At 40.1% G+C, this 26,752-nt stretch overlaps 6 protein-coding genes across 6 annotated transcripts; 3 read left to right on the forward strand and 3 right to left on the reverse strand.

Annotated features, from left to right (window-relative positions):
* Positions 1-1,045: 1,045 nt before the first annotated feature.
* MONOS_12974 (putative DDE superfamily endonuclease) lies at positions 1,046-2,930 on the forward strand (the record flags this gene model as incomplete). The annotated part of the gene is made up of 4 exons (XM_067865641.1): positions 1,046-1,697; positions 1,872-1,994; positions 2,089-2,214; positions 2,323-2,930. The coding sequence occupies 4 exons, from the start codon at positions 1,046-1,048 to the stop codon at positions 2,928-2,930; spliced, it is 1,509 nt and encodes a 502-aa protein (XP_067731666.1).
* Positions 2,931-3,860: 930 nt separating this feature from the next.
* On the reverse strand, positions 3,861-5,236 carry MONOS_12975 (uncharacterized protein; the record flags this gene model as incomplete). Its single annotated transcript, XM_067865642.1, has 2 exons — positions 3,861-4,874; positions 4,925-5,236. The coding sequence occupies 2 exons, from the start codon at positions 5,234-5,236 to the stop codon at positions 3,861-3,863; spliced, it is 1,326 nt and encodes a 441-aa protein (XP_067731667.1).
* A 1,262-nt stretch (positions 5,237-6,498) lies between these two features.
* MONOS_12976 (uncharacterized protein) lies at positions 6,499-7,104 on the forward strand. The gene is made up of 2 exons (XM_067865643.1): positions 6,499-6,722; positions 6,786-7,104. Exons 1-2 carry the CDS (start codon positions 6,510-6,512, stop codon positions 6,912-6,914), a joined length of 342 nt encoding a protein of 113 aa, XP_067731668.1. The 5' UTR covers positions 6,499-6,509; the 3' UTR covers positions 6,915-7,104.
* A 54-nt stretch (positions 7,105-7,158) lies between these two features.
* Positions 7,159-19,013, reverse strand: MONOS_12977 (putative ribosomal protein L23Ae). Its single transcript, XM_067865644.1, has 7 exons — positions 18,992-19,013; positions 18,513-18,795; positions 18,377-18,450; positions 18,017-18,105; positions 17,930-17,965; positions 17,741-17,801; positions 7,159-17,659 (listed from the first exon to the last, which is right to left on the reverse strand). Exons 1-7 carry the CDS (start codon positions 19,005-19,007, stop codon positions 7,440-7,442), a joined length of 10,779 nt encoding a protein of 3,592 aa, XP_067731669.1. The 5' UTR covers positions 19,008-19,013; the 3' UTR covers positions 7,159-7,439.
* An 89-nt stretch (positions 19,014-19,102) lies between these two features.
* On the forward strand, positions 19,103-19,712 carry MONOS_12978 (putative 40S ribosomal protein S27a). Its single transcript, XM_067865645.1, has 2 exons — positions 19,103-19,127; positions 19,338-19,712. Exons 1-2 carry the CDS (start codon positions 19,121-19,123, stop codon positions 19,610-19,612), a joined length of 282 nt encoding a protein of 93 aa, XP_067731670.1. The 5' UTR covers positions 19,103-19,120; the 3' UTR covers positions 19,613-19,712.
* An 887-nt stretch (positions 19,713-20,599) lies between these two features.
* MONOS_12979 (uncharacterized protein) lies at positions 20,600-26,750 on the reverse strand (the record flags this gene model as incomplete). Its single annotated transcript, XM_067865646.1, has 1 exon — positions 20,600-26,750. Exon 1 carries the CDS (start codon positions 26,723-26,725, stop codon positions 20,600-20,602), a length of 6,126 nt encoding a protein of 2,041 aa, XP_067731671.1. The 5' UTR covers positions 26,726-26,750.
* Between the last annotated feature and the right edge of the window lie 2 nt (positions 26,751-26,752).

The following is a 26,752-nucleotide window of genomic DNA, read 5'->3' on the forward strand; positions in this document are numbered from 1 at the left end:
TTAATAATACATTAATGATTCACATACAGCCGAAACAGGATATAATCACATCGGTTTTTGCACAGCTTTTTGTGACTATATCCGATTGTGATAATATACGATGATGCTTTACACAGAAAAAAATATAAGTTAAATTAATTAATTAATTAATTTTGAGTCGATTTTTTTATTTTTGAAAATTCTTCACAAAAACACATTTTTTAATTGAAATAACAATTTTTTATGTTTGATTATGTTATTTAGACTTATTTAATCATAATTTTGAAAAACGCGAAAAATCGGAATTTTTGATCAAAAAATCGATTTTTCATTGAAAAAATCACCCATAATAATAAAAAATGTGATTATATATTTTCAACCCTGTGATAATATGCGATGAAAAATGAATGAAAAAATTGACAAAAATGTCGGTGCATGGAAAAATGTGATCATAAACGAATGTGATTATATTCGACGTGATTATATCCGGTTTTGACTGTATTAAAAAATTAATAAAAACAAACTGCTCTGTAACAGAAAACACAAAAAACTTCAAAGAATTATGATCAAAATTGATATATAATTTTTGTATTTTTGATCACAAATAAGATTGAGGGAAAACCGAATTGATTGAGTCAAAACCATTATAATTGACTGAAAACGTTTTGACTTAGTCAATTCGAATTGACCCGCTCAATTCGTTTAACTTCTTATTAGAACTAAAACGTTGTGTTATTGTCAATTGTAATTGTTTTCATCAACCTCTTTTTTTTAAGTGCAAAAACAAAAAAGTCAAAGATAAAACGTTTTGATTCATTCACGATGAATTATATATAAAGTGGGACAAGGGGATCACAAAAAAATTTCCAAATAATGGATTCATTCGATCAATTATATCTATCTTATTCTGAAAATGAGTCAATCTAATTTTTTGGAAATTTTTACTCATGTTGAAGAAAGAAATGTTCTTCCGAAAATTACTCATCAAAAAGAGGAAGAAAAGAAACTGTCATTGATTGAAAACGCATTGTCTAAATTCGCAAACAAAGATTTGGGATTTTTCAGAATGACTGGTTTCACAAAGAGTGAGTTTGATCTTCTTGTTCGTCTTGTTCAACCTGAGATATACCCTCATCCGGGTAAACGCAGAGTTATTGAAAAATTGGACGATCAGTTATTCTTGTTATTAAATTTTTTTCATTTTGGATCACCAACAGTTTCTCATCTCATCACATCACCTTTTCTTAAAACGCAAGATGCAACTCTTAGACTAATTCATTCGATCTTGCAATCCATCAAAGTCTCTTTATCTGATGTGTTTCTCACGTTTAGACCTGACAGAATTCGTGGAATGGAGGAGGTGGCACTTGTTTTAGACTGTACAGTTTTACCGGTTAACAAAACAGGAAAAGAATTCAATTGCGGAAGCGATTGTTTCAGTGGAAAACACAAAATTTATTGTGTAAAAGTTGAAGTGGGAGTGAATCCAAAAACAGGAACTGCAAGCACAGTTAGTAAAGTTCATGGCGGAGCAGTTCACGACTATGTCGTGTTTCGTGAGCATTACTCTCAGTTCGCAGCACGTTTGGATGGAGGAAAAATCATGGCAGATTCGGCTTATATTGGTGCTAAAAGTGAATTGGGAGCAATAATAACCAAACCTGTAGGGACACCAGAGCTTGCAGCACATAGAGTAATCGTCGAAAGGTTTTTTGGTCGTTTGAAAACATTATTTACAATATTTCGTCGACCTTGGCCCTTAAAAATTTCTTCAATTGCTGAATACTTTTACGTTGCGTGCTGTTTAACAAATTATCACATATTGCAAAACCCATTATCGGAGGAAGATTTTGAGGCTAATCAACTTTTCCTTTCTGATCTAATTACAAAAGTTGAGGAAAAAAGACAGAAAAAGGAACTTGCCAATGAAAAATACAGAGCCAGATTACTTAATCGATTGAACCCAAGTTCAACTCCAACTTCAAGTGTAACATCTTTGCATGCACTTGAAGATAGTTTGAATTTTCATATTTTACCCATATTGACTTTATTTATATTAACAATTAAACTTTTATTTTTTTCATATACCATATTAATTTTTTTATTCAGCTGATGCAACTACTGAACCACAAACACAGATCAAAGAGAAAAAAGGCAAATGCAGCGGAGATCAGAAAGTGGTAACAACAATGAATGAAGATACTCGAATTTCGTCGATTTCTGAAAGTGATGAAGGTTTTGTTTCCGATGATATCGATTTTTCTTTTAAATGGCTGCTTCCGAATCAATGGAAGTCTGCCAAACAACTTTTTTCGACATGTAATTCTTCATTTTTGACTTCAGCATCTTCATCTTCATCATCTTCATCTTCTGTTGGAATACCAACGAAACAAAACTTATTGTCAACTTCAACAGAAGTTACAAGTTCAGCAACAGAACAATCGATCATCGTAAGTTCTCCACAACCTCAATCATCAATCATCTTATCAAATATCACAATTCAGACTTCATCTTCATCCTTCCAATTTTCCACAGAACCAAATATGAGGGAAGAAACAATTTCTGATAGTTCATCTCTTTTATCATCTTCGCAACCTTCACCAATTACACTTTCAGCAATGTATCCAACTCAAGAAATTGCACCGATCTCCAATTCTTCTCTTTCAACGCAGGAAAAACAAAAATCATCTGAATCTCCGAGGATTGCCAACTCTTCAAGCAAAAAACAACCTAATGTCACGAATAAAATCTCCTACCATCATTCTTTAAATAAAACTCCATCGATTTCATCCACTCAAGCGGAAAAGCAGCAAATACTGGACAAGGATTGCTTATGTATCATTCAGCGATCAACAAAGTTTGCAAAGAATCTAAAAGAAATCGGAACAGCCCAACGCAGACACAATGAAACCACTTTGGAATTTCTTTTGAACTCGAACAATTCAAGATAAAAGCTTTTTAATTTCTCATTTCTGTCTATTGAATTTTTACTATTCCTTTTTCTCATTTTTTAATAAATCTCATTTCTTGTTAAAACTTCTTGTCTCTTTTTACACACTCAATAACACTTTATTCAAAAAATAAATAAAAAATAACAAAAAAACAGTTTTCAAAACTATTCATTTGTATTTCATATGTAAAGATTAACTTTTATATTTGTTTATAACAAAAAACGAACTGGATTAAAAGTTATATATGAAAATGTCCTCAAGTGTTTGAATAATTTGTGAAAATCTCACAATAAATAATTTGAAACCAAATGAAACTTTCAAAAAAAAGAAAAATCACTTGAAACTTCCGATGTTGGTAATATTTTCCACCTTAATAAGTTAAAAATATGATAATGTTATAAAATCGTAAGATCTGAAAAAAGTTGAGCATTATGATCATGGATGAACATTCAAAATACAATTATTCAAAACATATCTTCATGCTGTATGCATTTGAAACGATAAGCATACGCAATGGAAAGAAAAAAATAATTATGATCAACAAACATCATTTTCATAAATCCGTGATACGGCCCGTCGTGATTAAACCACAACCGTTTTGAATTAATCACGACGAAATAGAAAGAACAAAAATGTTTTGACATTCTCAAAACCTTATGATATGTCCATATCGTTTTAGACCCATTACAATAGTGAGGGAGAAAACCCGGGCCGGGGAGGAAATCCGGGCCAGTGATCAGAATAAAAATTCAGAATATTCATATATGATTTATCCAAAAAAAAGACTTCCTTGTTTATTCAAAATAAAAAAATAAATAAAACATATCGAAAATTATTTGGAATGATTAATAACGAAAGTTTTGAATAATTTTCCACAGGAAATGAAAGAAATAATAGAAAAGTCAATTACAAAACAAAAAAAAAATGACATTAAGCGAAAAGGGAAGAATCAGAATCAGAAGCCTTATAAATCGCTCCGAAATTACTTCCTTCAGGTGCTTTTGTTGGCTCCACAGAATTCTCGGCCCAAGATGGTGGATTTTCCGGTAAATGCTTGAGAACAACTGATTTATCTAAAGGCCAGAGCCCAGTAACTTTCCACGATGAGATAATTGTGCTTGGATAGCTGGCCGCTGCCAACCCATCTCGAAGTATTGTTGTAAAAACTTCTCTTTTCTGTGAGGCTGTCGTTGTCTGTCCACTTTCTGTTGCTCTAGCAAATACTCTTTTCATATTGGCGAAAATAAACTGATCATTCGGTTGAATGATATGCGATGTGTGAGATGGCAATTTAATCAAATCCACAAGATTATCTTTACAGAGTCTTCTCATTTCTTCCGTGAAATGTCCAACACCGCCGTCCATAACCAATGCTGCATGCCTGTGTTTCTCCCCAATGGCTATCCTTTTTTTGATAATTTCTGGAAGAAAGCAGATTCTGAATAATTCAAAAAACGATGATGATGTGACATGTCCAGTTGTCGAAGGGAAGAATACTTCTTGTGAGGTTGTGGCCAACTTGTACTCATCCGGCAAAGTTTTATATGGAATGACTATGGGAGTTAAATATCTGCAGCCATCTGCGCTGCACATGAAGACGATTGAAGTTGCAGTTGGAAGAGATGTTTCTGGTGTTATTAATGAAGGAGAGGATGAAGATGAAGCGACTAAATCATTTTTTCTTTTATGAAAAAAGGTTGAGGTTTCATCGATATTGAATAACAATTGAGGAATCGGTTTTTCCTCGTGAAGATACGATTCGAATAAATCGAAAAAAGGTATTAAAACCTTTCGGCAAGAATGAGCTGCCCTTCCGATTGGAAGAGCCTTTGGCTTTGCAAACACAATCTCTGGATGTCTTTGCAAAAACCGTTCCGTCCAGTGCTTGTCCACTGATTTGCATTCTTCACCTTCATTCCTTTTCTTTTGCAACATTTCATTTGCCTGTAAATAGAAAAAAATTAAAAAAATATATAAACACATCCATAACAAACCGTTTGAGTTATGTATTTTTTTGTTGGATATTTACCAATTTTTATTTCGTCAAGAAACAACTGTTTCATTTCCAACTCTTCAGCTTCGTCAAATAATGTGGGCCTACCACATTTCCCAATGCTTCTGCCATTGTCCCTTGCTTTGATCGCTCGCTGTAGTGAAGATCTTTTTAACAAGCCGCTTTCATCAATTTGTCTTTCAGAATACTCAAGAATATCGTGAACGTACAAGGCTTTAATGTGTGGATCTCCCAGTGATCTTATATCACTCGTTGCATTGACGTGCGTTAAGGAGGGTTTTGTTTTTAACATTTTGATCTGAAACTTTTTTTATATTTTTTGATCAAAAATGGCCCGGATTTCCTCCCCGGCCCGGGTTAACTCCCCAACTAGAACTTAATTCATTTGACTGCGTCAAGTGGCATTAGATCGGTAAACATCCAATAAGATCGATCTAACACCATTAAGATGCAGTCAAATTGGATGTGACTGAGTCACATCCGATGCTTTCAATTCTGGGTTTCATGATCAGAAAATTATAATAAGAAAATAGTAACAATAATTAATAAATTGCGTTTAATTTTATATCATTTTGATTGAATTTAATTATTTTTCCTTCTAAAAAGTTTTTTATTATGCAAGTTTTTTAAAATTATTGATATTTTTCTGAAAACATTGGAAATTCTAATTGTTTTTGTTTGATAATAATTATTGGTGATTTAAAAAAGGATATAAGTTAATTTCATTTCATTTTTCAATCTTTGGAACTAGTTTCAAATATTATAAACATTTCGAAATATTTTTCTGAAAAAAGAAAAAATACAAAAAAAGAAGCTTCAGAATCATATCTTCTTTTCATTTTTTATTCGAAATGAAAAAATATCAAAAAATGATTGATTCATAAACACACAACAGTTAAGAAAACACAAAAATGTTTAATTTTTTATTAATATTGAAAATTTACAAAAGAAATGAATGTGATAATGTTTTTCGTGCAAAATATAAACAAATTTGGTTCAATTTCAACAATAAAAGTTAACAACTGAATCACAATTGCGAAATTTTAAAGTTTCAAAAAACCAGAATCAAAATAAGAAAACAACAAAAAAATTGTTAAATACAAAATATGCATATAAAAAATAATAACATATTAAAAGTTCAACATTCATGAGCTTATAATAGTAAAAATATAAACAAAACAAAAAAATGTTAGATCACAACTTGTGATCATAAAAATTACAATTTCGCCCTTGGTGAGATTGAGTGAAATTCGATTAAAATTAGATAAATTCGATAAACCAGACAAAAATCGATTTGACTGAGTCACATTTTCGCGACTCAGTCAAATCAATAAAGTTCTACTAAAGAAGCATTAGTGGTATAGGGGCAGCATGCTAGCCTTCCAAGCTAGCGACCCGGGTTCAAGTCCCGGCTAATGCAATTTTTGCGTTTTTTAACCTTGAAGGATTATTATTTTGAAAATTATTTTTATAGAGATTTTGAATAATGAGCAAGTGAATGATATTTTTTTTGAATATAACAATTTGTGACTTTTGATTTGATTATTCTGAACCACATTTTGTACATGTTTTTGAAACTTAAGGATTTTTTCAGGCAATTAGAAGTGCTATTTAGTGAGACTCAGGATGTGGGGTCAATAAACTTAATTTTTAAGAGATTAGGGGGATCTCATTTGTTAAAAGCATTGAAAGGAAAAGAGGAAACGGATAAATTGTCTCATTCAGAAACCAGATGCATTATTCATGCAAAAACACCAAGGCACAAAATATCGACAATAGTTTGAATGCTCTTTATAAAGTAATTCGTTATGAACTCTTTTTCATCCTTTACATGACAAAAGATTCCTTTAAGTGAAGTCATCAATTTCCAAGCTCAATGGTCAGCACTTTTAAAGGAAAAGACGTCCTCTATGTATAAAATGCAAAAGCAATTAGCAGCGAAAAAGAAGAAAACAATTAAGTCAGTGTAACGCAAACTTAATGATTGGAGAAATAATACAAAATTTTTCATTTCTTTTCAAACCATTTCACTCTTCGGTAAAGTGCATTCATCATTTACATTGAAAACGATTCACATTTCAAAATAATTTCGATATTAGATGAAACTTTAATCTTTTTGGAGAAATAAATGAGCTAAGAAACATTTTCTAACTTTCTTTTTTTCGATTTTTTTATTTTTAGTCAAATAAACCTCTGAAAAATCAAAATAAATAATAAGCATAATGGTAAATAGAGTTTTGAAGTATAAATGAAAAATGTCACATTAAAAATTGTAACATTAATGCAAGCTTTAATCATCGATGACAAAAAATAATGAAAGCCGCGATATGATAAAACAGAAGGATAGCATCCCAAACATAAACCAAACATATAACCACAAAATAAAACATTGTAACAAAACTCTAATAAAATCAAAATAACGGATTATAAAAAAATAAAGTTCCTTTTATTCAAATTAAATCCACAAAAAGCAAATATCAGAATACAATATTATTTCATCCAATAGGACGCTGTACCGAAGTTGTAGTATGTGAAGCCGGATGTGGCTGGGGTAACGAGGGAGCGATTGCAGGAGCAGCCGTGTTTGGAGAAGAGGAAGGAGGCTGATACGTCATTGGCCCTGCAGGCAGCGGTGGATGGTGGTAAAGTGAAGGCGACGAGGAAACTGCGAACAAAGACGCACCAGCCTGAAGTTGCTGCTGCCGCCCAGGTGTAGACAGCACCTTTGGATGGATGGCTGAGGCAAGGAGCGACGGAAACACTGGGTGAGAGAGCATCGGCTGCTGAGGAAGAGACGGAGGAGGAGGAGGAGGAGCAGCAGCAGCAGCAGCAACAGAGGAGCTGTAAACAGGCGGTGCGACTGGTGCTTTGTCGGGAGCAGATTGCATTGGAATCGCAGAGAGAGAACCACCCATTGAAGAAGAAGTGTGTGAAAGTGCATCTGAATTGGGACGTGTACCAGCTCTTCCTTTCCTCGCACTGGCTCCACCACCACTACCACCACCACCACCACCAGAAGATGCAGCGATAGGTGAAGCTATTGATGCTGAACCTTTACTGTTCTTAATGGATTGCTGCTGAAGTGAATCGTTCTGCGTCTGAAATGAGACGTCTGCCATGTCTCGTTTTTCAGAAGAATCTGCGCTCGCAACTTGCTCTGAAGATGTAGCACCAATTGGAGTGGAAGGAGATGATGGTGCAGATAGTGCAGAACCAGAAAGAGAAACACCCGGTGAAGGAGAAGAAGGCGACTGAGGCGCAGTGCCTGCTGCTGGTGCTGTTGCTGCTTTCTGCTGAGCGGCTGGCGATGGATGTGCAATTGGAGAAGCCGGAGAGCACTTCCAAGCAGCAGCATTTGAATGCAGAGGCGCCGTGTTCAGCTGCTGGGCCATCGTCAGTGCAGGGTGCGGGAGAAATCCTTTGCCGTTGATTCCCCCGGCTTTCGGATGGAACGGAACGGCGGGGTTTTGCTGGAAGCTCATCACAGAAGCACCGCTGGCAGGTTGCATGCCAATCCCCATCCCCACTCCCACTCCCATCCGATGTCCGATTCCAGTGCCGGCTGCGTGGCTTGTGTATGAAGACTCCATCATCGGCACCCGGATGCCGTTGACCGTCGAAAGAAAGGGGATATTTGATGGGAAGCGCATTGCACCTGCACCCGGTGCAGTGAACATGGAAGACATTGCTGCTGCTCCCGTTTGCTGGAAAGTGTTCTGTGTGATGGCAGAAGCCATGGGCTGTGGTGAAGAATACGAGGAGACAGTCAGGAATGAAGGCGCATATGTTGGGTGCATCTGCCCGTGCGGAACTGCTGGCATCATGTTGGCAATTGTCGCTCCATTGGCAGCAGCTGTCGAAGCAGACGTGGTGCCAGTGAGTGGAATATTTGGCACAGGAAGAGAAACAGCTGATTTGGAGGCCAACGCTGTTAGCGGGTTGATGGGCTTTGATTGCTGGTTGGATGAGTAGTTGAATTGAGGAGAGGAACCGGGATTGAGAGCATTTGAATGATAAGATCTGTTAGATTGATTGATTTGTCCTGTCACTTGAGAAGAAGAAGAAGAAGAGGAAGGAGAGAGAGCATTTTCATTGGATTGTTGGGTTAAAGTGAGGAGTTGTGTATTGCTGCTATTGGCACCAGGTTCGATTGAAGGCTGTGCAGAAGAAGGATCATTTGATAAGGATTTGCTCAACACACGAGAACCATCATTTGTGTCAAATTGAGATGTCAAAGTATTCTGTGAAGCAGACGAAGACGATGCTGCTGATGATGAAGCCATGTTCCTATCGCTGCTATTTCTGTATGAAGAACACGATGCGTCAGAAGCTGCTGGATTTGCAGCATAACCTCTGCGATAATTGCTGGAACGAGGTGTGGCTGGAGAAGAATGCGATGCTGTTTCAGACTCTGTGGAGCTGCCATCATCAGACGTGGTGCTATCTTTGTTGTTGTATGCGGAGCTGTATTTCCCTCCATTCTGCCTACTTCCTTGTTCTCCGTATTCTCCTCTGTGTGACTGGCGCTGGAGCAGCTTTGAAGACGATGGAAAGGACATCGCAGATGCTGCAAGCATCACTGCTGTCTGCCTCTTTCCTCTTCTTCTTCTGCTCGTTCCGCCTGGAAGATTCATCTGCCCTGCCCTTTTCTCGTCTTCTGAGTCCATCTCTGTTGCCATCCCGCCTCCAACAATGCCCCGTGCTCTGCTCCCTTCTGCTTCTTCGCCCAGTGCTGTTGATTGACTCCTCCTTCCTTTTCTCTGTCTGCTCGATGAATATGCTCCACCACCACCTGCCTCTCCATCTTTGCCTCCAAAAGTCTGCTGCCCACCTGTTGCTGAGTATTCTTGCTCTGTGCTCTCTGTCTGCGACATATCTCCTCCTCCACTACCACTCCCACCACCACCACCACCAGTTGATGATACTGCTGTTGAATGTGCCCCGCTGCTCCCAGACGTATGCGAGCTGTTTCCCCAGCACTTGTCTCCCAGTGCTATCCTCCTTCTTGAGTGCTTCTTTCTCTTCTCTTCACTCGAGTCCTCAGACAGAAGAGCATCCCATTCGTCCTCGCCAATCTCGTCGTCGTTCAGCTGCCGCTTCCGCTGCCTGCGCAAAGAGCGGCCAGTTGCAGTCAGGATCTCATCTGAAACCTGCTCAGATTTGGTGAATAGATCAGGCGTTGACAGTAAACCAGCCGTGCTGCTTAGAGCAGAAGCAGATGCTTCTTCAGTTTTCAGCTTCTTTGTTTGTTCTCTGATGGATTGTTTGCGTGTTTGTGTGTCAGTTGCAACTGTGGAGTTATCAGACTGTTCTGCAATTGGCGTGCTCTTTGGATCGTCATATCCCTTGAATGGGTCATCATCATCCTCATCTTCATCTGATGAGTGCAAAAATGATGAGTCATTAGACAGTTCATGTGAATCGTTGTCTGACATGTTTGGAGAACGAGAAAGAGAAGAAGCGTTTCCTGCAGGAGATGAAGCAGATGATGAGCGTGTGCTGCCTTTTGTATCTGCTCCGCTTGAATGCCCCACTCCTTTCTCCTTTTGATCAATCGCTGCACCTGAAGTACTAATAGAACTCAGATTATTCTGATTCACACTGCTATTTGCATGTGACTGGGCAATGCCTCCCTGATGATTGCGATGCCTCTGTGACGCTCCTCTTGATTGGCTCGTGCTGCGCTGCCCTGCTCTTCTGGTGGACACGCCTGCCTCGTCCTCGTCGTCGGAGCCGAAGGACACATCATACTGAGCAAAGCGCTCGCTGATGTAGGAGCCCTCCCGACGACGGCGCGTGGAATAAGGCGAGGTAAAGGAAGGAGAAGAAGAGATCGACTGAGAATTCATGTCACCCACAGGCGAGGTTCCTGAGGGTGAGCCTTGTGGCGTTGGGGTGGAAGAGTACATGTAAGAGTTGGACATGGCTTTTGATAAGATGGTAGCTGATTGGTTCATTTTGCCTTCCATCGCAGGAGACACACCATTGGCTGGCTTGCCTGAACCTGCACCCGCAGCAGCTGTCTGTTGGTATCCCAATGCCATCGCAGCTTCTCCTGCATTCTGAGCAGCAAATGCTCCATCCCCTCTTCCATCTGACGGGGTTTGTCCTTTCTTCCTCCTTCCCCTGGGCATCGACGGAGACGCCGAAGCAGACGCTGTTTGGTGCGACGAGTTCAAGTGTGCCTCAGTGGTAAAGGGCGGGTTGAGCAAAAGAGAGGCATAAGGTAGAGTTGTAATACCTGGGCAGCTGACGCCGCTGGTGGTGCTGTCGTATCTGGGGGACCGGATCATCTCGTCCATCACTTGCACCACTGCTGGCAGGGCAAAGACGGCTCGTGCCAGCTCAATCAGCCGAGGAGAAGGAGTCGAGTCGCGTGTCTCCTGCACAGCGCCTGTGCGATGCAGAGAAAGCTCAAAGAACTCGAGTCGACCGAAACGGGGCTGTTGTTGTTGCTGTTGCTGTTGGGTGGCGGAGGAAGAGGAAGTAGAGGAAGATGCAGTTGGAATGGAAGAAGAAGAAGAAGAAGCCGTAGAAGAAGCCGAGGAGGATGAGGGAGAAAACTGAGAAGGTGTGACAGTAGCTGAAGGCGATGCAGGCGACTGTGGATTGACCTGCGTCTTTGCTTCAGATGGGAATGGAGACTGTTGTGTGTTCTGAGCAGAAGCAGCATCGCCCTGTGACAAAGAAGAGCCATCACTTGCACGAGTATTGAAAGAACTGGTTGTATTTGTGGCATTTACAGCATTCTGAGTCAACTGCGAGTAAAGTGCTGGAGAAGGCGCAGGATTCACTCCTCCTCTCGCAATGGCGTGGATGAGGTAGCATCTGTCTCTTCTCACTTTGATCTGCTGGGGCAGTTCTGTTTCTCTTCCACTCGCAAAGCCAGCTGCGGCTGCCACCGCTGCTGAAATTGCAGACGATGGCAGGGAAGCTGCCAAGGGAACAGCTGATAATGCAGATGCTGCAAGAGCAGTGGCATTCATCGCTTTGTTGGAGAAAGCAGATGAAGGAACAGAAGGAACAGAAGGAACAGAAGAAGCAGCAGTCGAAGCAGAAGAGACAGAAAGATCATTGAGCTGGGGCTGCTGGGCCATCTGCATTTGTGTGGGGAAGCTGCCAGCGATGGCAGGGGAGGCGCGGAGAGAAGGTGAAACGTGAAGAGGATTGATCTGTGGGGACACAGCGAATGGGGTGGATGGGATGACTGGGGAGAGGAAAGAAGGGAGAGTGGCAGAGGTTAAAGGAGAAATGAAGTGAGGAGAAATCTGAGTGCAATTCGAAAGCTGCTGCTGTTGTTGTGTGTTGAGGGCTTTATCTTCCTGTTTGATTTGTTTGAGGTTGTCTTTCTGGTGACTTGAAGCAGTCTGCTCTGCACTCACATTCATGTTCATATTCATGTTCATATTCATATTCATCCCTCCACTCGCTCCAACATTCACATTTGTATTTGCATTTGAATTTGCATTCGAATTAGAATTAACATTAGCATTTGAATTAGCATTTACATTAGAACTCATATTTGTATTCATATTAGCAGCAGCCGCCGCCGCCGCTGCTGCAGCCGCCTTTGCCACTGCCGAGGCAACAATCGCTGGATTCGGCTGCATTGGCAGAGCCAGGCTCTTCTCAGGGACTGGGCGCGGGTGAGTGGAGATGATAGGGGTGGCAGAGGCAGGGCTGGTGTGGATGTGGAAAGTGGTGAGGCTGGAGATGACTTGAGTGGTGATGACGATGCGGAAGCCACGCGGAATGAGCGTCGTTGGGGCGATGTCGGGAATAGCCAGCATACCTTCTTTGGAGCGCATGGTGCGGCGCAGGATGGCCCAGGGCTCGGGAGGGTTGTTGGCAGAAGAGGAAGAAGAGGAAGAGGAAGAAGGGGAATGATATGAGGAAGTGCGAGAAGAAGAAGAGGAGGAAAGGGAAAAGGAAGGAGATGAAGATAATAAAGAAGATGATGAGGAAGAATACGAAGATGAGCCGTGAAGTGAAGAAATGTTTGGAACAGACACAATGAAAAACCCACGTTGAGCTGCTACGTAGTGGGCGAAGGGAACAATTGGAGCAGCTGGATGGGCATTGGCAGTAAGTGAAGGTGTGGAAGCAGATGAAGCAGAAGAGGATGAAGAGGAAGAGGAGGATGAAGAGGAAGAAGAGTTCGATTGGAGAGAAGGAGAGAGTAGATTGGGAGACAATGAAGGAGTGTAGAGATGACCCAGAGGGGACAAAGGGCGAGGGCGAGGGAGAGAGGCAGCGGTGGGCACTGCAGAGACGAGGGATTCAGGTGGCGTGTGTGGAGTGCTGATTCTGCTGTGCTTATGTTTGTGTTTGTGCTTATGTTTGTTATTAATATTAATATTATTATCATTTGTGATATCGTTTTTGTGTCTGTGTTTGTGGTGTTTTGAGTGACGTTTGTGAGAACTTTCTTTGCTGATGCTGTTGATGGCGCTGATGATGATGTCATCTGTGCCACTCCCACTGCCAATACCACTGCCACTGCCACTGCTGCTTCCCAACAATTGCTGCTGTTGCGACTGCTGTTGACGAAGATGGGAGTTTTTATGTTTGTTTTTATGCTTGTTTTTGCGCTTGTGTTTATGTCTTCGTGTTTGTGTGTCTGCACGGGGCTTCAGAGCATCCTCACTGTAGAGTGGTTGAAGTGCAAGAGAAGTCAGCTGCTTTGTGGAAGTGCTGCCGTCTTCGTTGAGAGAAGAAGAAGAAGAAGATGATGATGATGAGGAGGAGGAGGAGGAAGATGATGAGAAGGAGGAAGAACAGAACGAAGATGATGCTTCAGAATAAGAATAGGATTGTGAAGAAGAAGAAGAAAGAGTTGGTGACAAAGACATTGAAACATCTGAAGAAGCTTGTGAATGCGAGCGAATGAGTATCTGTGATTGCGTTGAAGACAGTGAAGTGATTGAGTCAGAATAAGAAGAACGAGAAAGAGAAGAAGACAAAAGAGAAGAAGCAGAATGAGAAGAACGAGAAGAATAAGAATAAGAATTAGAAGAAGAAGCAGTTAAAGATCCTTCATCAGAGCCAACATCGATGTCCATAGAGATCACAGGGGTGTCTCCAGTTGGAGTAAACAGAGGCCCAGGAACTGAACCAGAACGCTGTGAATGTCCATCGATGTGGCTGTGTGCTTTGTGTCTGTGATGTTTTTGATTATTTTGATTATTTTGATAATTTTGATCTATTTGTTCATTTTTGTGTAGATGATGTCTTTTGAGTCTGCTTATCCCATGCATCGCTGAAGCTGCAACAGCAGTAAGCGGTGAAGAGGATGAGGATGAGGATGAGGATGAGGATGAAGAAGAAGAAGAAGAAGAAGAAGAAGAAGAAGAAGAAGAAGAAGAAGAAGAAGAAGCATTTTGTGCTATTTTATCCAAATTCGCACTGTCTGCACCCGAAAAAGCAGCCAATTCAGAGCGAGCGCCATTCGCATAGGAAACACCCGGCGACCTTCCCACAGCAGTGCCTGAAGCTGATCCAGAGCCCATTACCCTCTCCGAAGCAGCCGAATCGCCCATTCCAAGAGAACTCACAAATTCCCCGGACATTCCGTGCTTCAGGCGATGGCGTGTGCCTGCATGCCTCTCCCTCACAGCCCAATGGGTTTGAGAAGAGAGAAGAGGAGTGATAAGCTCAGAAGATGCCTGCGATGTGTGTGATGCCTGTGGTGTCTGTGGAAGCTCAGCCGAGTGCACTTTGTGTCTGGCCCTGCCCCAGTTGTTCTTTCGCTTCCTCTTCTTCTTCCTCTTCGCCTGCGCAGCTGACGCAGTTGATGCAGTTGATGCAGCTGATGGCGATGACGATGGCAATGGAGATGAAAATAATGGAGATTGCAATTGTGATGTTGATGCTAATGATGCTGATGATGATGGCAACAACATCGATGATCCATTCATTTCCTGCCCCTTTGCTAGCGACGAAGGCACAGCCGAAGAAGCTGTTGGGCTGCGGGTGGGGTGTGCTGCCGCATCCAGCTTCGACACTTGCGCCCTCACAGAAGAAGAAGAGGTTTCCTCAAAAAAAGGCCCCTTCGGGTTGAGTGTTGTTGATGATGATGATGATAAAGATGAAGATGATGAAGAAGTTGATAAGTTAGCCTGGGAAGGCGATTGTGAATCAACCATATTCCGTGCTCTTCCTTGTCTGTGCTGACCTCCCCAGTTCTGTTCAGATGAAGGTGTATCGCTCTCTTGCTCGTCTCCCTCTCGTCTGTTATAGTTGCTTCCTCCTCTGCTTCGTCTGCTATTTGTGGATGAGTTCTGACTGTTGTCTGAATCCCCAATTGTTCCACCGTTTCTTCCGCTCCCACTCCCACTGCCACTGCCACTGCCGCTGGCTGTGTGGCTGCTGGACGATTCATATTCACTCGAATTCTCTTCCATCTCTGAGCTCGTCCGGCTTCTAAAACTGCTGCTGTTGCTGCTGCTGCTGTTGATGTTGCTTCTATTGATCCCAATGGTTATCTGGTTATTTTGATGTCTGTGTTGATGAGAATGAGTATGAATACGATTGTGAGTGTGTGAATGATGGTGAATGCTCTCAATATCTGACTGAAAGTGCTCTATCATCTGGATGGACGAGTCTGGGGACGACGATGGTGAAAGTGAAGGAGAAGGAGAAGGTGAAGGTGTCAGCACAGAAAACGGCTGAATCGGCGAATGCAGTGCAGAGTGGGAGAAATACGATGAGTCGTATGCCCTGTCACCAACACCTGAGGATGACAGAGAAGAAGAAAGAGAAGAAGACAGAGAAGAAGTTGGCTGTGGAGATTGTGAAGCCAGCGGATCTTCGTCCACACTCGCCAGCTGCATTGTGTGCTGTGGGGATGGATGGGCAATCTGAAGTGAGGCAGCAGCAGCAGAAGGAGAAGAAGAAGCAGAAGAGATAGAAGAAGAAGAAGAAGATGCACTGTTTGATAAACCAAGTGAGTGCGGATGTGGCTGGATGCTGCTTGAATAGGAAACATCATCCTCCAGCCACGAGGGAGGAGGGCTCGGTGGATTCTCTCTTTCTCTTTCTCTTTCTCTCTCACTGTGTGTATGTGCGTGAGTGTGGTGCATCCCATCGGGGGAGAACAAAGTGCCTGGGTCTGATCCTGAAGTGAAAGAGAACACTGTGTCGTGATGTGTGTAGGCAAATGTCGGAGACTCAGAAATTTCTGGCCCCATCCCTTGCTCGGTGCTGAGGCGCTTGTGCTGCTGCTTCCACTTGAACATCACACTCGTCGACTTCCCTTTCCCAAAGCCGCTCTGCTCCCCTTCAAAATAGCCCTCGCTCTTCTCGCTGCTCCCGCCTGACCCGTTTGTTGCACTGCTCTCGTTCTCTACCTCTGCTTCGTCCTCTTCACCTCTTCCTTTCTTTTCTTTCCTGCTGTTTCTTGCCTTCTCTCCTGTTGCCTGCTCATCCGCCTGGACTTTCAACAGCTTCTCAGCAGGCGCCCCTAAAAAATCCCCTTCTTCTCTCTTCACCCGCTTTTTAGCGCTTCTCAGCTGCTCTTCCCAAATCGACTCACTTTCTGTCTTCGGGCTCTGCATACTCTGCATACTCTGAATGCTTTGAATACTTTCGTCTTCGTCGTCTTCTTTCTCGCTCATCATCTGCTGCTCTTGTTTCTGCTGCCCTTCCTGCTTCCCTTGCTGCTTTGCGTGTTTGTGCTTCGTGTGCAGGTCTGCTTCGTGTCTTTTCTCCTTCCGGCCAACCAGCTGGAACAGCGACTGTGCTCCTTCTGACTCGTCACCGGCCTGCGGAGAAAGCGAGGCCACTTTCAGAAGTCCCCCAACAACACTCTTGTCGTCCATCTGGAACATTGAGACATTCGCTTGGCTCGGCTCATGCCCCTTTTCAGATGCGGAGGCAGTTGTTGCTTCAGACTGGAGGTGCTGTATGGCCTCAATTGCTTGGAGGGATTGCTCGCTTCTCTCAGACACACCAAACAGCGGGTGCCTGTTCAGTGTGATTGACACAGCGTCGTCGGAGCTCTTGATCTGCTCTGTTTGTGCTGCAAACCCCTGCGGAGAATGAGAATCGCGTTGGAGGGGAGATGAATGAGACTTGGCAAGAGAGGGAAATGAAGAGGCAGGCAATGGAGGCGTAGTCATTGACAGCGTGTCCATTGCAAATTCCTGAAGCGCACGCTCTCGCTCATATCCTTCGCCCACGGGAAAATCATCAGACTGATCGTTTATGGATAGAGACGAGGGCAAACGACTGCTGTTGTTGCGTTCGAAAAACGGGTGCATCTGAAAAAGTGATTGATTAGAAGTTGAGGTGGTTGAAAGTGGAATGCGACTACTTTGCTGAATTTGTTGATAAAAGGCACTTGAGGGGGAAATAGATGTGCCGGGCGATAACGGAGTTCCTACTGTTTGTGCAGGTTGCTGAGAAGGAGATAACGGAGAGAGAAAAGAATTTGTGGGGGTTCTCGATTGATTAATTGGATACAAAAACTGAGCGACTCCTGGAGACACCGAACTTCCAAAAGGAAATTGCTGAGGAATTGCCGAAGGAGATGATGGTGAGATGCCAACTGATGGATGAGGTGATTCAGATGATGAAGATTCATAAGACATCATTGAAAGACCCGGCTGACCAGATAACATAGAAAAATAATTTGATCCTTCGTTAGAAGTTGTCGATTGCACATTTACTTGTGGAAGCCCTTGCATTGAAATTACGGATGCTTGAAGAAAAGCAGCTGATTATCATAATGATTTCAAAAAAGTAATTTTTCAAAAAATACATTATAAAATTTTAAAATACATTTAAATGTCTCAACCTTTGAATCTAACAAATGCATCAATTACATCATCTATTAATTGTGGAAGACGAGGGTCATCCTAACAATTAAGTTGAACGTTTTATTTGTTGATGCGCGAAATTGAAGCATAATTTCATATTCAACATTTTCAAATAAGTTGACAATAACACTTGCAAAATCTAGACAATGAAATCAAATAGAGCAAACCTTTTCGTGTTCAAGAGTCGTGATTTTTTGGTCCAACTTATAAAACATATGATATTTAATTACCTTTAAAATGTTAGTCAATCATACCTCTTGAAAGGATGCAGATATTTGTGAACCAAGATCAGATTGCTCAGAACCAGGATCAGGAACATCCTTGTCCGAGGAATCCATCTTTACTTAAAATCCACATAAGCCCACAATTCAAATAATCGTAGATTATGTTGTGGGATAAACTTAATGAAAAGTTATTCTTTTGTTATTTCTTTTATCAATTTTAATTGTAACTAAATATAATTATTTTAAATTCATTTTGTACCTCCAAAATATGAAACATAAAAAGAAAAAAAGGAAAAAAAAAATTCGAATATTCTGTTAATGGCTATCCAATTGTTCTTTATAAAAAAAGATAACACTGAGCGAGATGATATTTTATTGCTTAAACAACACCAATCTTGTTAGCAACATCAAGAGCTTCATACTGAGGCAGGAGTCGGATGTATGCTTTCTTTTCTCCCTTGGGACTAAAAAAACAAGTTTTAGAAAAAAAATACAAACACATGAACAAAAACTTTATGAAGCAAACGTAATAAGAGTATTAATCTTGCGAATCTTAACGTTATACAACTTTTCAAAAGCTCTCTTAATCTTTGGTTTTGATGCACTCATTGAAACGATGAAAACAAGAGTGTTCAATTTTTCAACTTTTTGCATAGCTGACTCTGTTGTGACTGGATAGCGAATGAGATCGTAGAAGTCGTGTCCTTTGATTGGAGCAGCAGATTTACGTGGGAATTTTGGCTTTCTGCGAAGATATAAAGTTTTTGGGCGTCTGAAATGGACTGATCTGCGGATTTTGTGTTGTTTCGCTAATTAAGTTTGACGTAAAATGAGAATATTATCATTCATGCACGAAACAAATTTCACGTGTAATAAAAAGACAAAAAATAATAAAAGCCAATTATTTTTTGTAATTAACAGTAAAACATGCAGCGTTCAATAAAAAAACACATAAAAACATCATTTATTTTCAATCCATCTTCGAATAAAATCAATACAACGAACCTCTGACTGTTCTCATCTCGATAAATCAGGATGAATATTCCGTAAGTGATAACAGATCAGTTCAAAAGAAAAAACGAAAAAGGGAATAATATTCCGCAAGTTGACGCTGTCATTTGATCAAACATTGAAATGGAAAGTGTGCAACAATGAGAAAGTGTTGAATTGGATTAATAAAGTTGTTATTGCTATAGATAACAACCATGTTGATTGAAAAAAGAATTTTTGAGAAAAAAAATGAGTGAGGATGAGACTGAAATAAAGAATTTTTTTTTATTCTTTTTTTCAATCTCTAGCTTATTTATAATCTCATTATTCTTTCTTTTTGCTTCGTATGATATATTCTCAGGTGAACTAGAATACTTCGATATTATGCGTCTTCGGGGTGGTGGGAAAAAGCACAAAAAGAAGGTTTACACAACCCCCAAGAAGATTAAGCATAAGAAGAAGAAGGTTAAGCTCGCAGTTTTGAAATATTATAAAATTCGCGACGATGGCAGTATAATTCACACCCGACCTGAATGCAAGAACTGTGGCGCAGGAGTTTTCATGGCGCAGCATGAAAATCGTGTAACATGCGGTAAATGTGGATTAACATATGCTACAGCAAAACCAAAAGCTTGAAATTATTAGTGAATATTAGAAGCTACACTTCAAAACACTTCTTGCGCATTTAAAAGGGGGAAAAAAATATAAATATTTTAACTCATATGTTTTGTTTAAATTATTTAATTTTTTTTCATCAAACAAATGCTTTTTTAATAAGTAAAATTCACAAAAAGCCTCATCAAATGGACTTCAAGTTGAGATATTTATGAAATGAATAAACTTTTAATTCAAGAAAATCACGCATTGAAAAAGATAAATTGAAACTTTTTCTATTTTTATTGCAATCATTTTTCAATTTCAAGTTGGAATTAATATTTAAAAATGCATAGAATTTGTCAATTATTAGTGCATTAACACAATTATCATACTAAATAATTGCTTTCGTGAATATGGAAATTTTAAAAATGGAAAAATGATAAGTGCTTATAAAGAAGAAATTTGAACTTCGGAAGGAAAAGAGAACGAAAGAAGCATTTCTCTTCTTCATGAAAGATTGGATTGTCTTTAAAGAAAATGATATTTTGAATGACGAATCAGGCATTCTGATAACTACGTGAACGCTTTTGAAAATGATGTTCATTTCGTTCTGTATCCAGATTTATTTTTTAACTTCATTCATACATACACATACACACAAACGCCCGATTTATTTTATTTTATATAATTTTATTTTTATAACATTATTTCCTTCTGTTTGCAGGTGCAATACACATCAACAGAAAAACACGATAAATGTTCTATAAAATTCCATATTTACCTATTTTCTTCAGATAAACAGCTTTTAAACAGCTTGCGAAAAAAACTATCAAACTCATTCTTAAAAAAAATACAACAAATCCCAAAATTAGCGTGCTCCGTTAGCCCACATCTTATGCTCACACTCATTTCAAAATCCAACAAAGTGAATTTCAGCTATGATCAAAATTGAGGCAAATATGTTGAATAATTTTCTTTCTCCACGTTTCGTGTTCATGTTTGGAATAAACCTCTTATTTTTAGCTCTCATCCATTGCTAAACTTGTCTTTCATTTCATTCACTTCCTTTTCCACTTCCTTTTCACATTCTTTGCTCTCTCTGTCTTCATCCTGCTCTTCACTGCTTTCCTTAAGCAGGATTGCATCTGTCATCGTCACAACAAATGTCCTATCTGGAAACAGTCCAACTAGCTCTTTCTTCACTTCAGTGAGCGTTGGTCTTTTCGATGCCTCTGCTGACAGACACGCATCCACAACATTCCTCAATCCACTCTCTTCAATCCCCCTCTCATCTGGCTTCTCTCCATCAGCAATCTTCTGCCCTGCCACTTCCCCTTCGTATTCTCCAAATGGGATCTCGAGTGTCACACACTCCCACAGCATCATCCCAATCGAGAATGCCACCGACTTCTCTGTTGCTCCCATCTTCCTGTTCATCACCAGCTCTGGCGCCTTCCACCTCAAGCACTCCTTCCACTTCTCCTCCTCATCCTCAAACGCTGATGATGGCAGAGAATGTCTTTCATCATCATCATTATCATCATCACTTGCAGATGTCACAATCGTGGTTGATGAGATTGAGGATGGATCTGAATCATCAGATGAAGAGGAGCAGTCGGAGTGGAGGGCAATGCAGATCACCATGTGCTCTGACAGCAGCACAATGAGCGGACTCAGGTTCGACAAAGAGGGAAGTTCATCTTCCTCATCTTCAAGCGAGTGGAGTGCCCCATTCGCCACCCAGAACAGGATCTGTGCTCCTGTCAACTCCCTTTCCTGAGGAGTGCCAATTGCCATCTCCTTCTTCTCGTTCCTCCCATGAAGCAACATGAACAGCGAATCCCTCAAATCAACAATCAGCTTCTCATGAGGCGAGGAGCAGGCCATGGCATCCACCAGATTGGACATGGATGAAGTGGTCGGGCACAGATCCTCCCCACGAACAAATGTTGAATCTGAATCAGTTGTTGAAGTTGTTGAAGTGGAAGGCGATGGCATTCGCTTTCTTGTTTCCTCCTCTTCTTTTTCGTCAACTTTTTCCAGCACCCATTCTGGGACCTTGTCCGAGTCTCTTCCAAGAATATATTCTATTGATCCACTCTCACTCAGCAAATGCTCTGATGACTCTGAATGTCCCAAGCTTTTCTCATACACTCTCTTTTTTATCCTCTCTTCGTTTTTCTTCTCCGCCTCCCTTTCCGCTCTCCTCCACTGCTCTTCAGGTGACATCTCCATTGTAACCATCTCGATTAACTTTGGATCCTTTCTCACTGAATCGTTCACAATCCCTTCCAATTCTTCTGTACGCCTTTTTTGCTTTCTCCATCGAACAATGAATACTATGGAAACAATCAGAACAATTAGTAATATGATTCCCATGAATATTACAATCAACAACAAATAAGATTTCCCTTCTTTTCCCCCTTCAGCAATTCTTTCATCATCTTTTGGTGGAGAAATACTTGAATTTTTCAGAATTATTGATTTTGCTGATGATGGAGAATTTGAGTTTCCAAACAAAATTGAAACACTCACTTCTATTTCATCTCCACAACTGCTGATAAGATCTTTTGCCGCACTTCCTTCTGCTTCTCTTTCGGATAAAAACCCATTTGAATCAAAATCATAATGTTCAATCTCTTTCTCTTCTCCCTTTCTCTTCACAACCGAGAAGGTCAGATTGCATGGAACAAGAAGCAATCCTTTGAATATCAGCTTCATTCTATCTGTGGTTTCTTTTGCTTCCGCACTCTCCAGAACAGGAATGAAAAACGATGAATCCCTTTCTGAAACAATCCCTTCAAAGCTGCACCCTTCATTCAACATCCAAAGTGATGTATTATCCTTCAATCCATCTCCTCCTTTCAAACTCATCACATTCAATGTTCCAGAATCAAAACAAATGATGTTTCTTCTCAGTGATGGATATCCTTCAATTGATGGATTGTTATTCATAAACTCTCCTTTCTCAATTATCACATTTCCTCCACTCATTGTTATTCCCCCCTCAGCTGAATTCGAAATTGTTGAAACTTTCATCATCACTGAACTCTTCACAACATCCACAAGAGATCCTTCCCATCTGCACATCTCTTCTTCTGTATTTGAATTCTTTTCATTTCTTTCATTTGAACTCCCATCAAAAATGCAACTGTCCATTTTCACATCCAAACAATCCTCCAATTTCATCAATTTTCCTTTTGTGGCGTTTGAACTGACTCCACTGATTGTGCAATTTGTCAACTGAATTGCCTTTTTCATTGACAAGCAAGATATCAATGATTCTTCATTTCCCTCAACTGTGTTATTTTCTGAATGAAACTTTTCCATGTTTAATTGCCAACATTCATTAATATCCATCAGAGAAGTTTCTATTGTTGAATTGCAAATCGTTAACGAATCAATTACTGATGGAAGAGAAGATGTAAGATATAATGCTGATTTATGAAGAATGAGATTTGATATTGTGCATCCATCAAGTTGTAATTCTCCTTTTGCCATATTTAAAATGTGAAATGGAATGTTTGCAAATGCTGAGTTTCCTTCTCCTCTTAATTGTTTTGTTGCGAATGAACAATTCATTATCTCGAGAATGCCTCCTTCTGGAGACATCAATGATTCATGTGAAGAAATGAAATTCGAATCAAACACAAAGTTCAATCTCAACAATGAAACTGTTCCACTTGTTATCATCAATGCCTCTCTTGTTCTTGAAATTCCTGATTTCACTTCAACTTCACATATCTCTCTGCTCTTCGAACTTAAACTCATTTCCTTCAAATCTAATTCTCCTTCAATCACGCTCTCTTTAACAACGAACATAAGACTCATGAAATCTGATGCCAAGTGCATCAGCCCATAATCAATCGAATCACACGGAAGAGTGTTGGTTCCACATTGCCTTTCATCCGATCCATTCACACTGCTCACAATGATTGTGTCACCCTGATAGATAGTCACAAAATCAATCAGATCTGTGTCGCATGGATGATCACATATGTCTCTCCCATATATTGCATTATAACGAATGAAACGGCCTTCTCGAAGATCAAACTGAAATTGACTTTCATTAATTTGAGAAGTAATGTTGAAGCATTCAATGAAAATGTCATTTCCCACTCTTGCTGCATTTGAACTGAATTTCATTCCCACAAATGTGAAATTCAATTCTCCTCTTTCCTTTGTTGCTAAATACACTCCTCCTCCTTTCCCTGAACTAAGGCTGCAACTACAATGACTGATTTTGGAGTCAACCATCTTCATTGATCCAGAAGTTCCCAATGTGAAAAATATCGCCCCTCCTTTTTCACTCAATTCTGCTTTGTCTTCTGTGATGTTGCTCTCATTGATAACCAAACAAATCTTTTTCTCACTTTTTGAATCCAAAATGCTTGGTCCATTGTCACTTCTCTTGACTCCTGAAAATGATGAATTGTCAATGTTGAGACTCATTTCCTCACCCACTTCATTTATCTTCAATCCTGGTTCAGATTCCTTGATTGATAAAATACATCCTCCACTTTCATTCAATGATTCCGCTCGAACATTCACCAAATGGCAAATAATTCCAGAATCATTAATTGCAAAAATGCTGTTTCCAACATTGCATGATTCCATCAACAAATCATTCACTTCCACACTTCCTCCAATCACATCCACAAATACACAATCAAATCCATTGTTCACTCCTGCTTCTGAATGGAACGAACATTCACTTATCACCAAATCTCCTCCTTTGTTTGAAACAATTGATTCTGCTGAGTTGTCAAATCTAGATGTCAGCTGCAGTTGGATATTTGTCAATTCAAGATAAATTTCATTTTCCATGAAATATTCCAGCTGAGTTTCAATTGCCTTTTCAATATTCAATATTGCTTTTGTATCTTCTTCTCCCATCTTTACACTCTTTTTGATCTGATGGTTGGACAGGTCATATGAATCTCGAATAATTGTCGATCCTTCAATCTGAATTGTTTTCTTTCCTTCTCCATCATTCATGTTTTCCATCCCTTTCCACATCGTTTTGCATGGCTCTTCCTCGCTTCCACATCTTGCAACATCAAATCCTTCAGATGAAATAAATATCTCAGTTGAGCTGTATGGAACGAGGAACATGAACAAATCCTTTTCTTGATGAAAATCATCACTTCCAACAAACAAATTGTCATCATCTTTCATTGATGAGTAATCAAACTTGAATGATTCATTTGTCACAGTTAAATTAAAATCCTTACCCAAAATGAATGCATTCTTTCCAATGGCTGCATTATTATTCTCAAAAATTACACCAGCATCAAAAAGAAATGGCTTATTACTGGAACATTCTTGACAATCCAAATACAAAAACCCTCCTTTTCCATTGCTTGATGAAAGCGAACAAGATGAAGCATTTGTTGATTTGATAATAAATTCTTCATTCTCTTTCAAAACCACTCTTGCAAGTCCTCCTTCTTCACCGCTTCCAGTGTTCACTATGTGTGAAAAGTTGTTGCTCTCAAATACAACAGAAGAAGCCATCACTAATGGTGATTTGACAAATGAAGATCCTTTAAAACTGCATCCTTTCAATGTGCAACTTCCAGATGTTGTGCATATCAATGAGTATTGAACAATATCTGTTGACGATTGGATCTCAAATAAACAGTTTTCGAGTTGAAGAACTCCACTCGATGAGATCAGTGAATTCAAATTTGGTGCAAATTGACTTGGAATCTGTAACTTTAAAGAATACAAGCTGAGTGAAACTGCTGATGAAATAACAGATGAAGTTGTTGCAGAATCTCCATTGATAGTCCCTTCAAAATGAATTGGCCTGTGTTTAATGGCATCACCCTCATTCACACATCCATCAATCGCAAGTGCATCTGTGAATGAATAGATATCTTCAATTGTCCCTTCATCCCTCACTTTCACTTTCCTTTCTCCAACTGCTCCACTTCTGTCAATATGATCAATTCCACTCCACATCGATTGACATGGGAATATTTCATTTCCACACCCCAATGTGTCATGTCCATCTGTCGACACAGACACCTCCACCAACTTCAAAGAAACAAGAAACACTCGAAGATCCATTTCCCCAGAAATCCCATCTCCCCCAACAAATGCATTCCCATCATCCTTGTATCCTGAGCAATCAAATGCAAAACGCTCTATCTTCACAGTATTCACAAGATTCCCACTCTTCACAAACATGTTCTTCCCAACAGTTGCTGAGCATCCAGAAAAAGAAATTGATGAGAGCTGAAATCTTTCTTCATTTAAGCTGCAATCCAGATATATTCCTCCTCCTTTTCCTCCCTCACTCATATTCTCGCAAATACATCCAGTTAATGAACTGTTTTCAAGCTCAACATATCCTCCTTCACTCAACGCTATCTTCAGTGCTCCTCCTTCTTTGCTCTTCTCCGATACTGCCCCCTCAATTGTACTTCCATTCATCACCATCCCAACTCTCACGTTCCCTCCAAACACGGCTGCCTTTCCCTCAGCTGCCTCTCCGCTATCAATCTCCAATCCTTTCAACGTGCAATTCAACAGCTTCACTTTGTATTCCTGCTCATCCAAATTTGTTGATGAAAGAGAGAATGAAAATAACGAGACTGTTGATTTCACATCTGAAATCGTGACAGAATCCAGTTCAACTATCTTCCCTGTTGATTTGATCAAAGAAAATTCAATTGTGTTTTCCTTTCCTACAACCACACTCATCTCACAGTTCCTCATGAACAGCTCCCCATTTTGAGTGTTTGATTCAATCACTGATGCGATTGTTCTGCTAAAACTCGATGGGACAACAATCCCAATAAACTCCATTTCTGTCAGCGATGTAGATTTCAGAACACATTCTTCTTCAGTTCCACTCACTTCTGTGTGGCATTCTATCTGCACAATTGTCTCAGTTTTTGCCTTTATACACATCTTACTCACATCTACACATCCTTTTAAAGTTGAATTTGCACAAAGAATTATTTCCTTTTTAACATTCAGCGTTCTCTTCAAATGCCCCATCCCATAATTCACATTCAAACATGGAGCCTTTTCCAGACCACAATACATCTTCTCCACTCCAATTACTCCATCAACATATACAGAATCAGCTGTATATCCGTCCAAAAATATAAACAGGTCCACATCCCAATCGCTAAACATTTGCGTTCTATCGCGCCCAACAACCGA

Source organism: Monocercomonoides exilis (genome assembly GCF_001643675.1).
Source record: "Monocercomonoides exilis strain PA203 chromosome Unknown scaffold11-1913109, whole genome shotgun sequence".
Classification (NCBI taxonomy): domain Eukaryota; phylum Preaxostyla; order Oxymonadida; family Polymastigidae; genus Monocercomonoides; species Monocercomonoides exilis.

Excerpts from the sequence above, each read along its gene's own strand:
- MONOS_12976 (XM_067865643.1), top strand. The coding sequence starts at position 6,510 with ATGTTTTTGAAACTTAAGGATTTTTTCAGGCAATTAGAAGTGCTATTT. Across the intron at positions 6,723-6,785 it reads GGCACAAAATATCGACAATA|ATTCCTTTAAGTGAAGTCAT; the intron begins GTTTGAATGCTC and ends ACATGACAAAAG.
- MONOS_12977 (XM_067865644.1), bottom strand. Across the intron at positions 18,106-18,376 it reads TGATGTTGCTAACAAGATTG|TAAAGATGGATTCCTCGGAC; the intron begins GTGTTGTTTAAG and ends GTGGATTTTAAG. Across the intron at positions 17,802-17,929 it reads CGACTCTTGAACACGAAAAG|GATGACCCTCGTCTTCCACA; the intron begins GTTTGCTCTATT and ends CTTAATTGTTAG.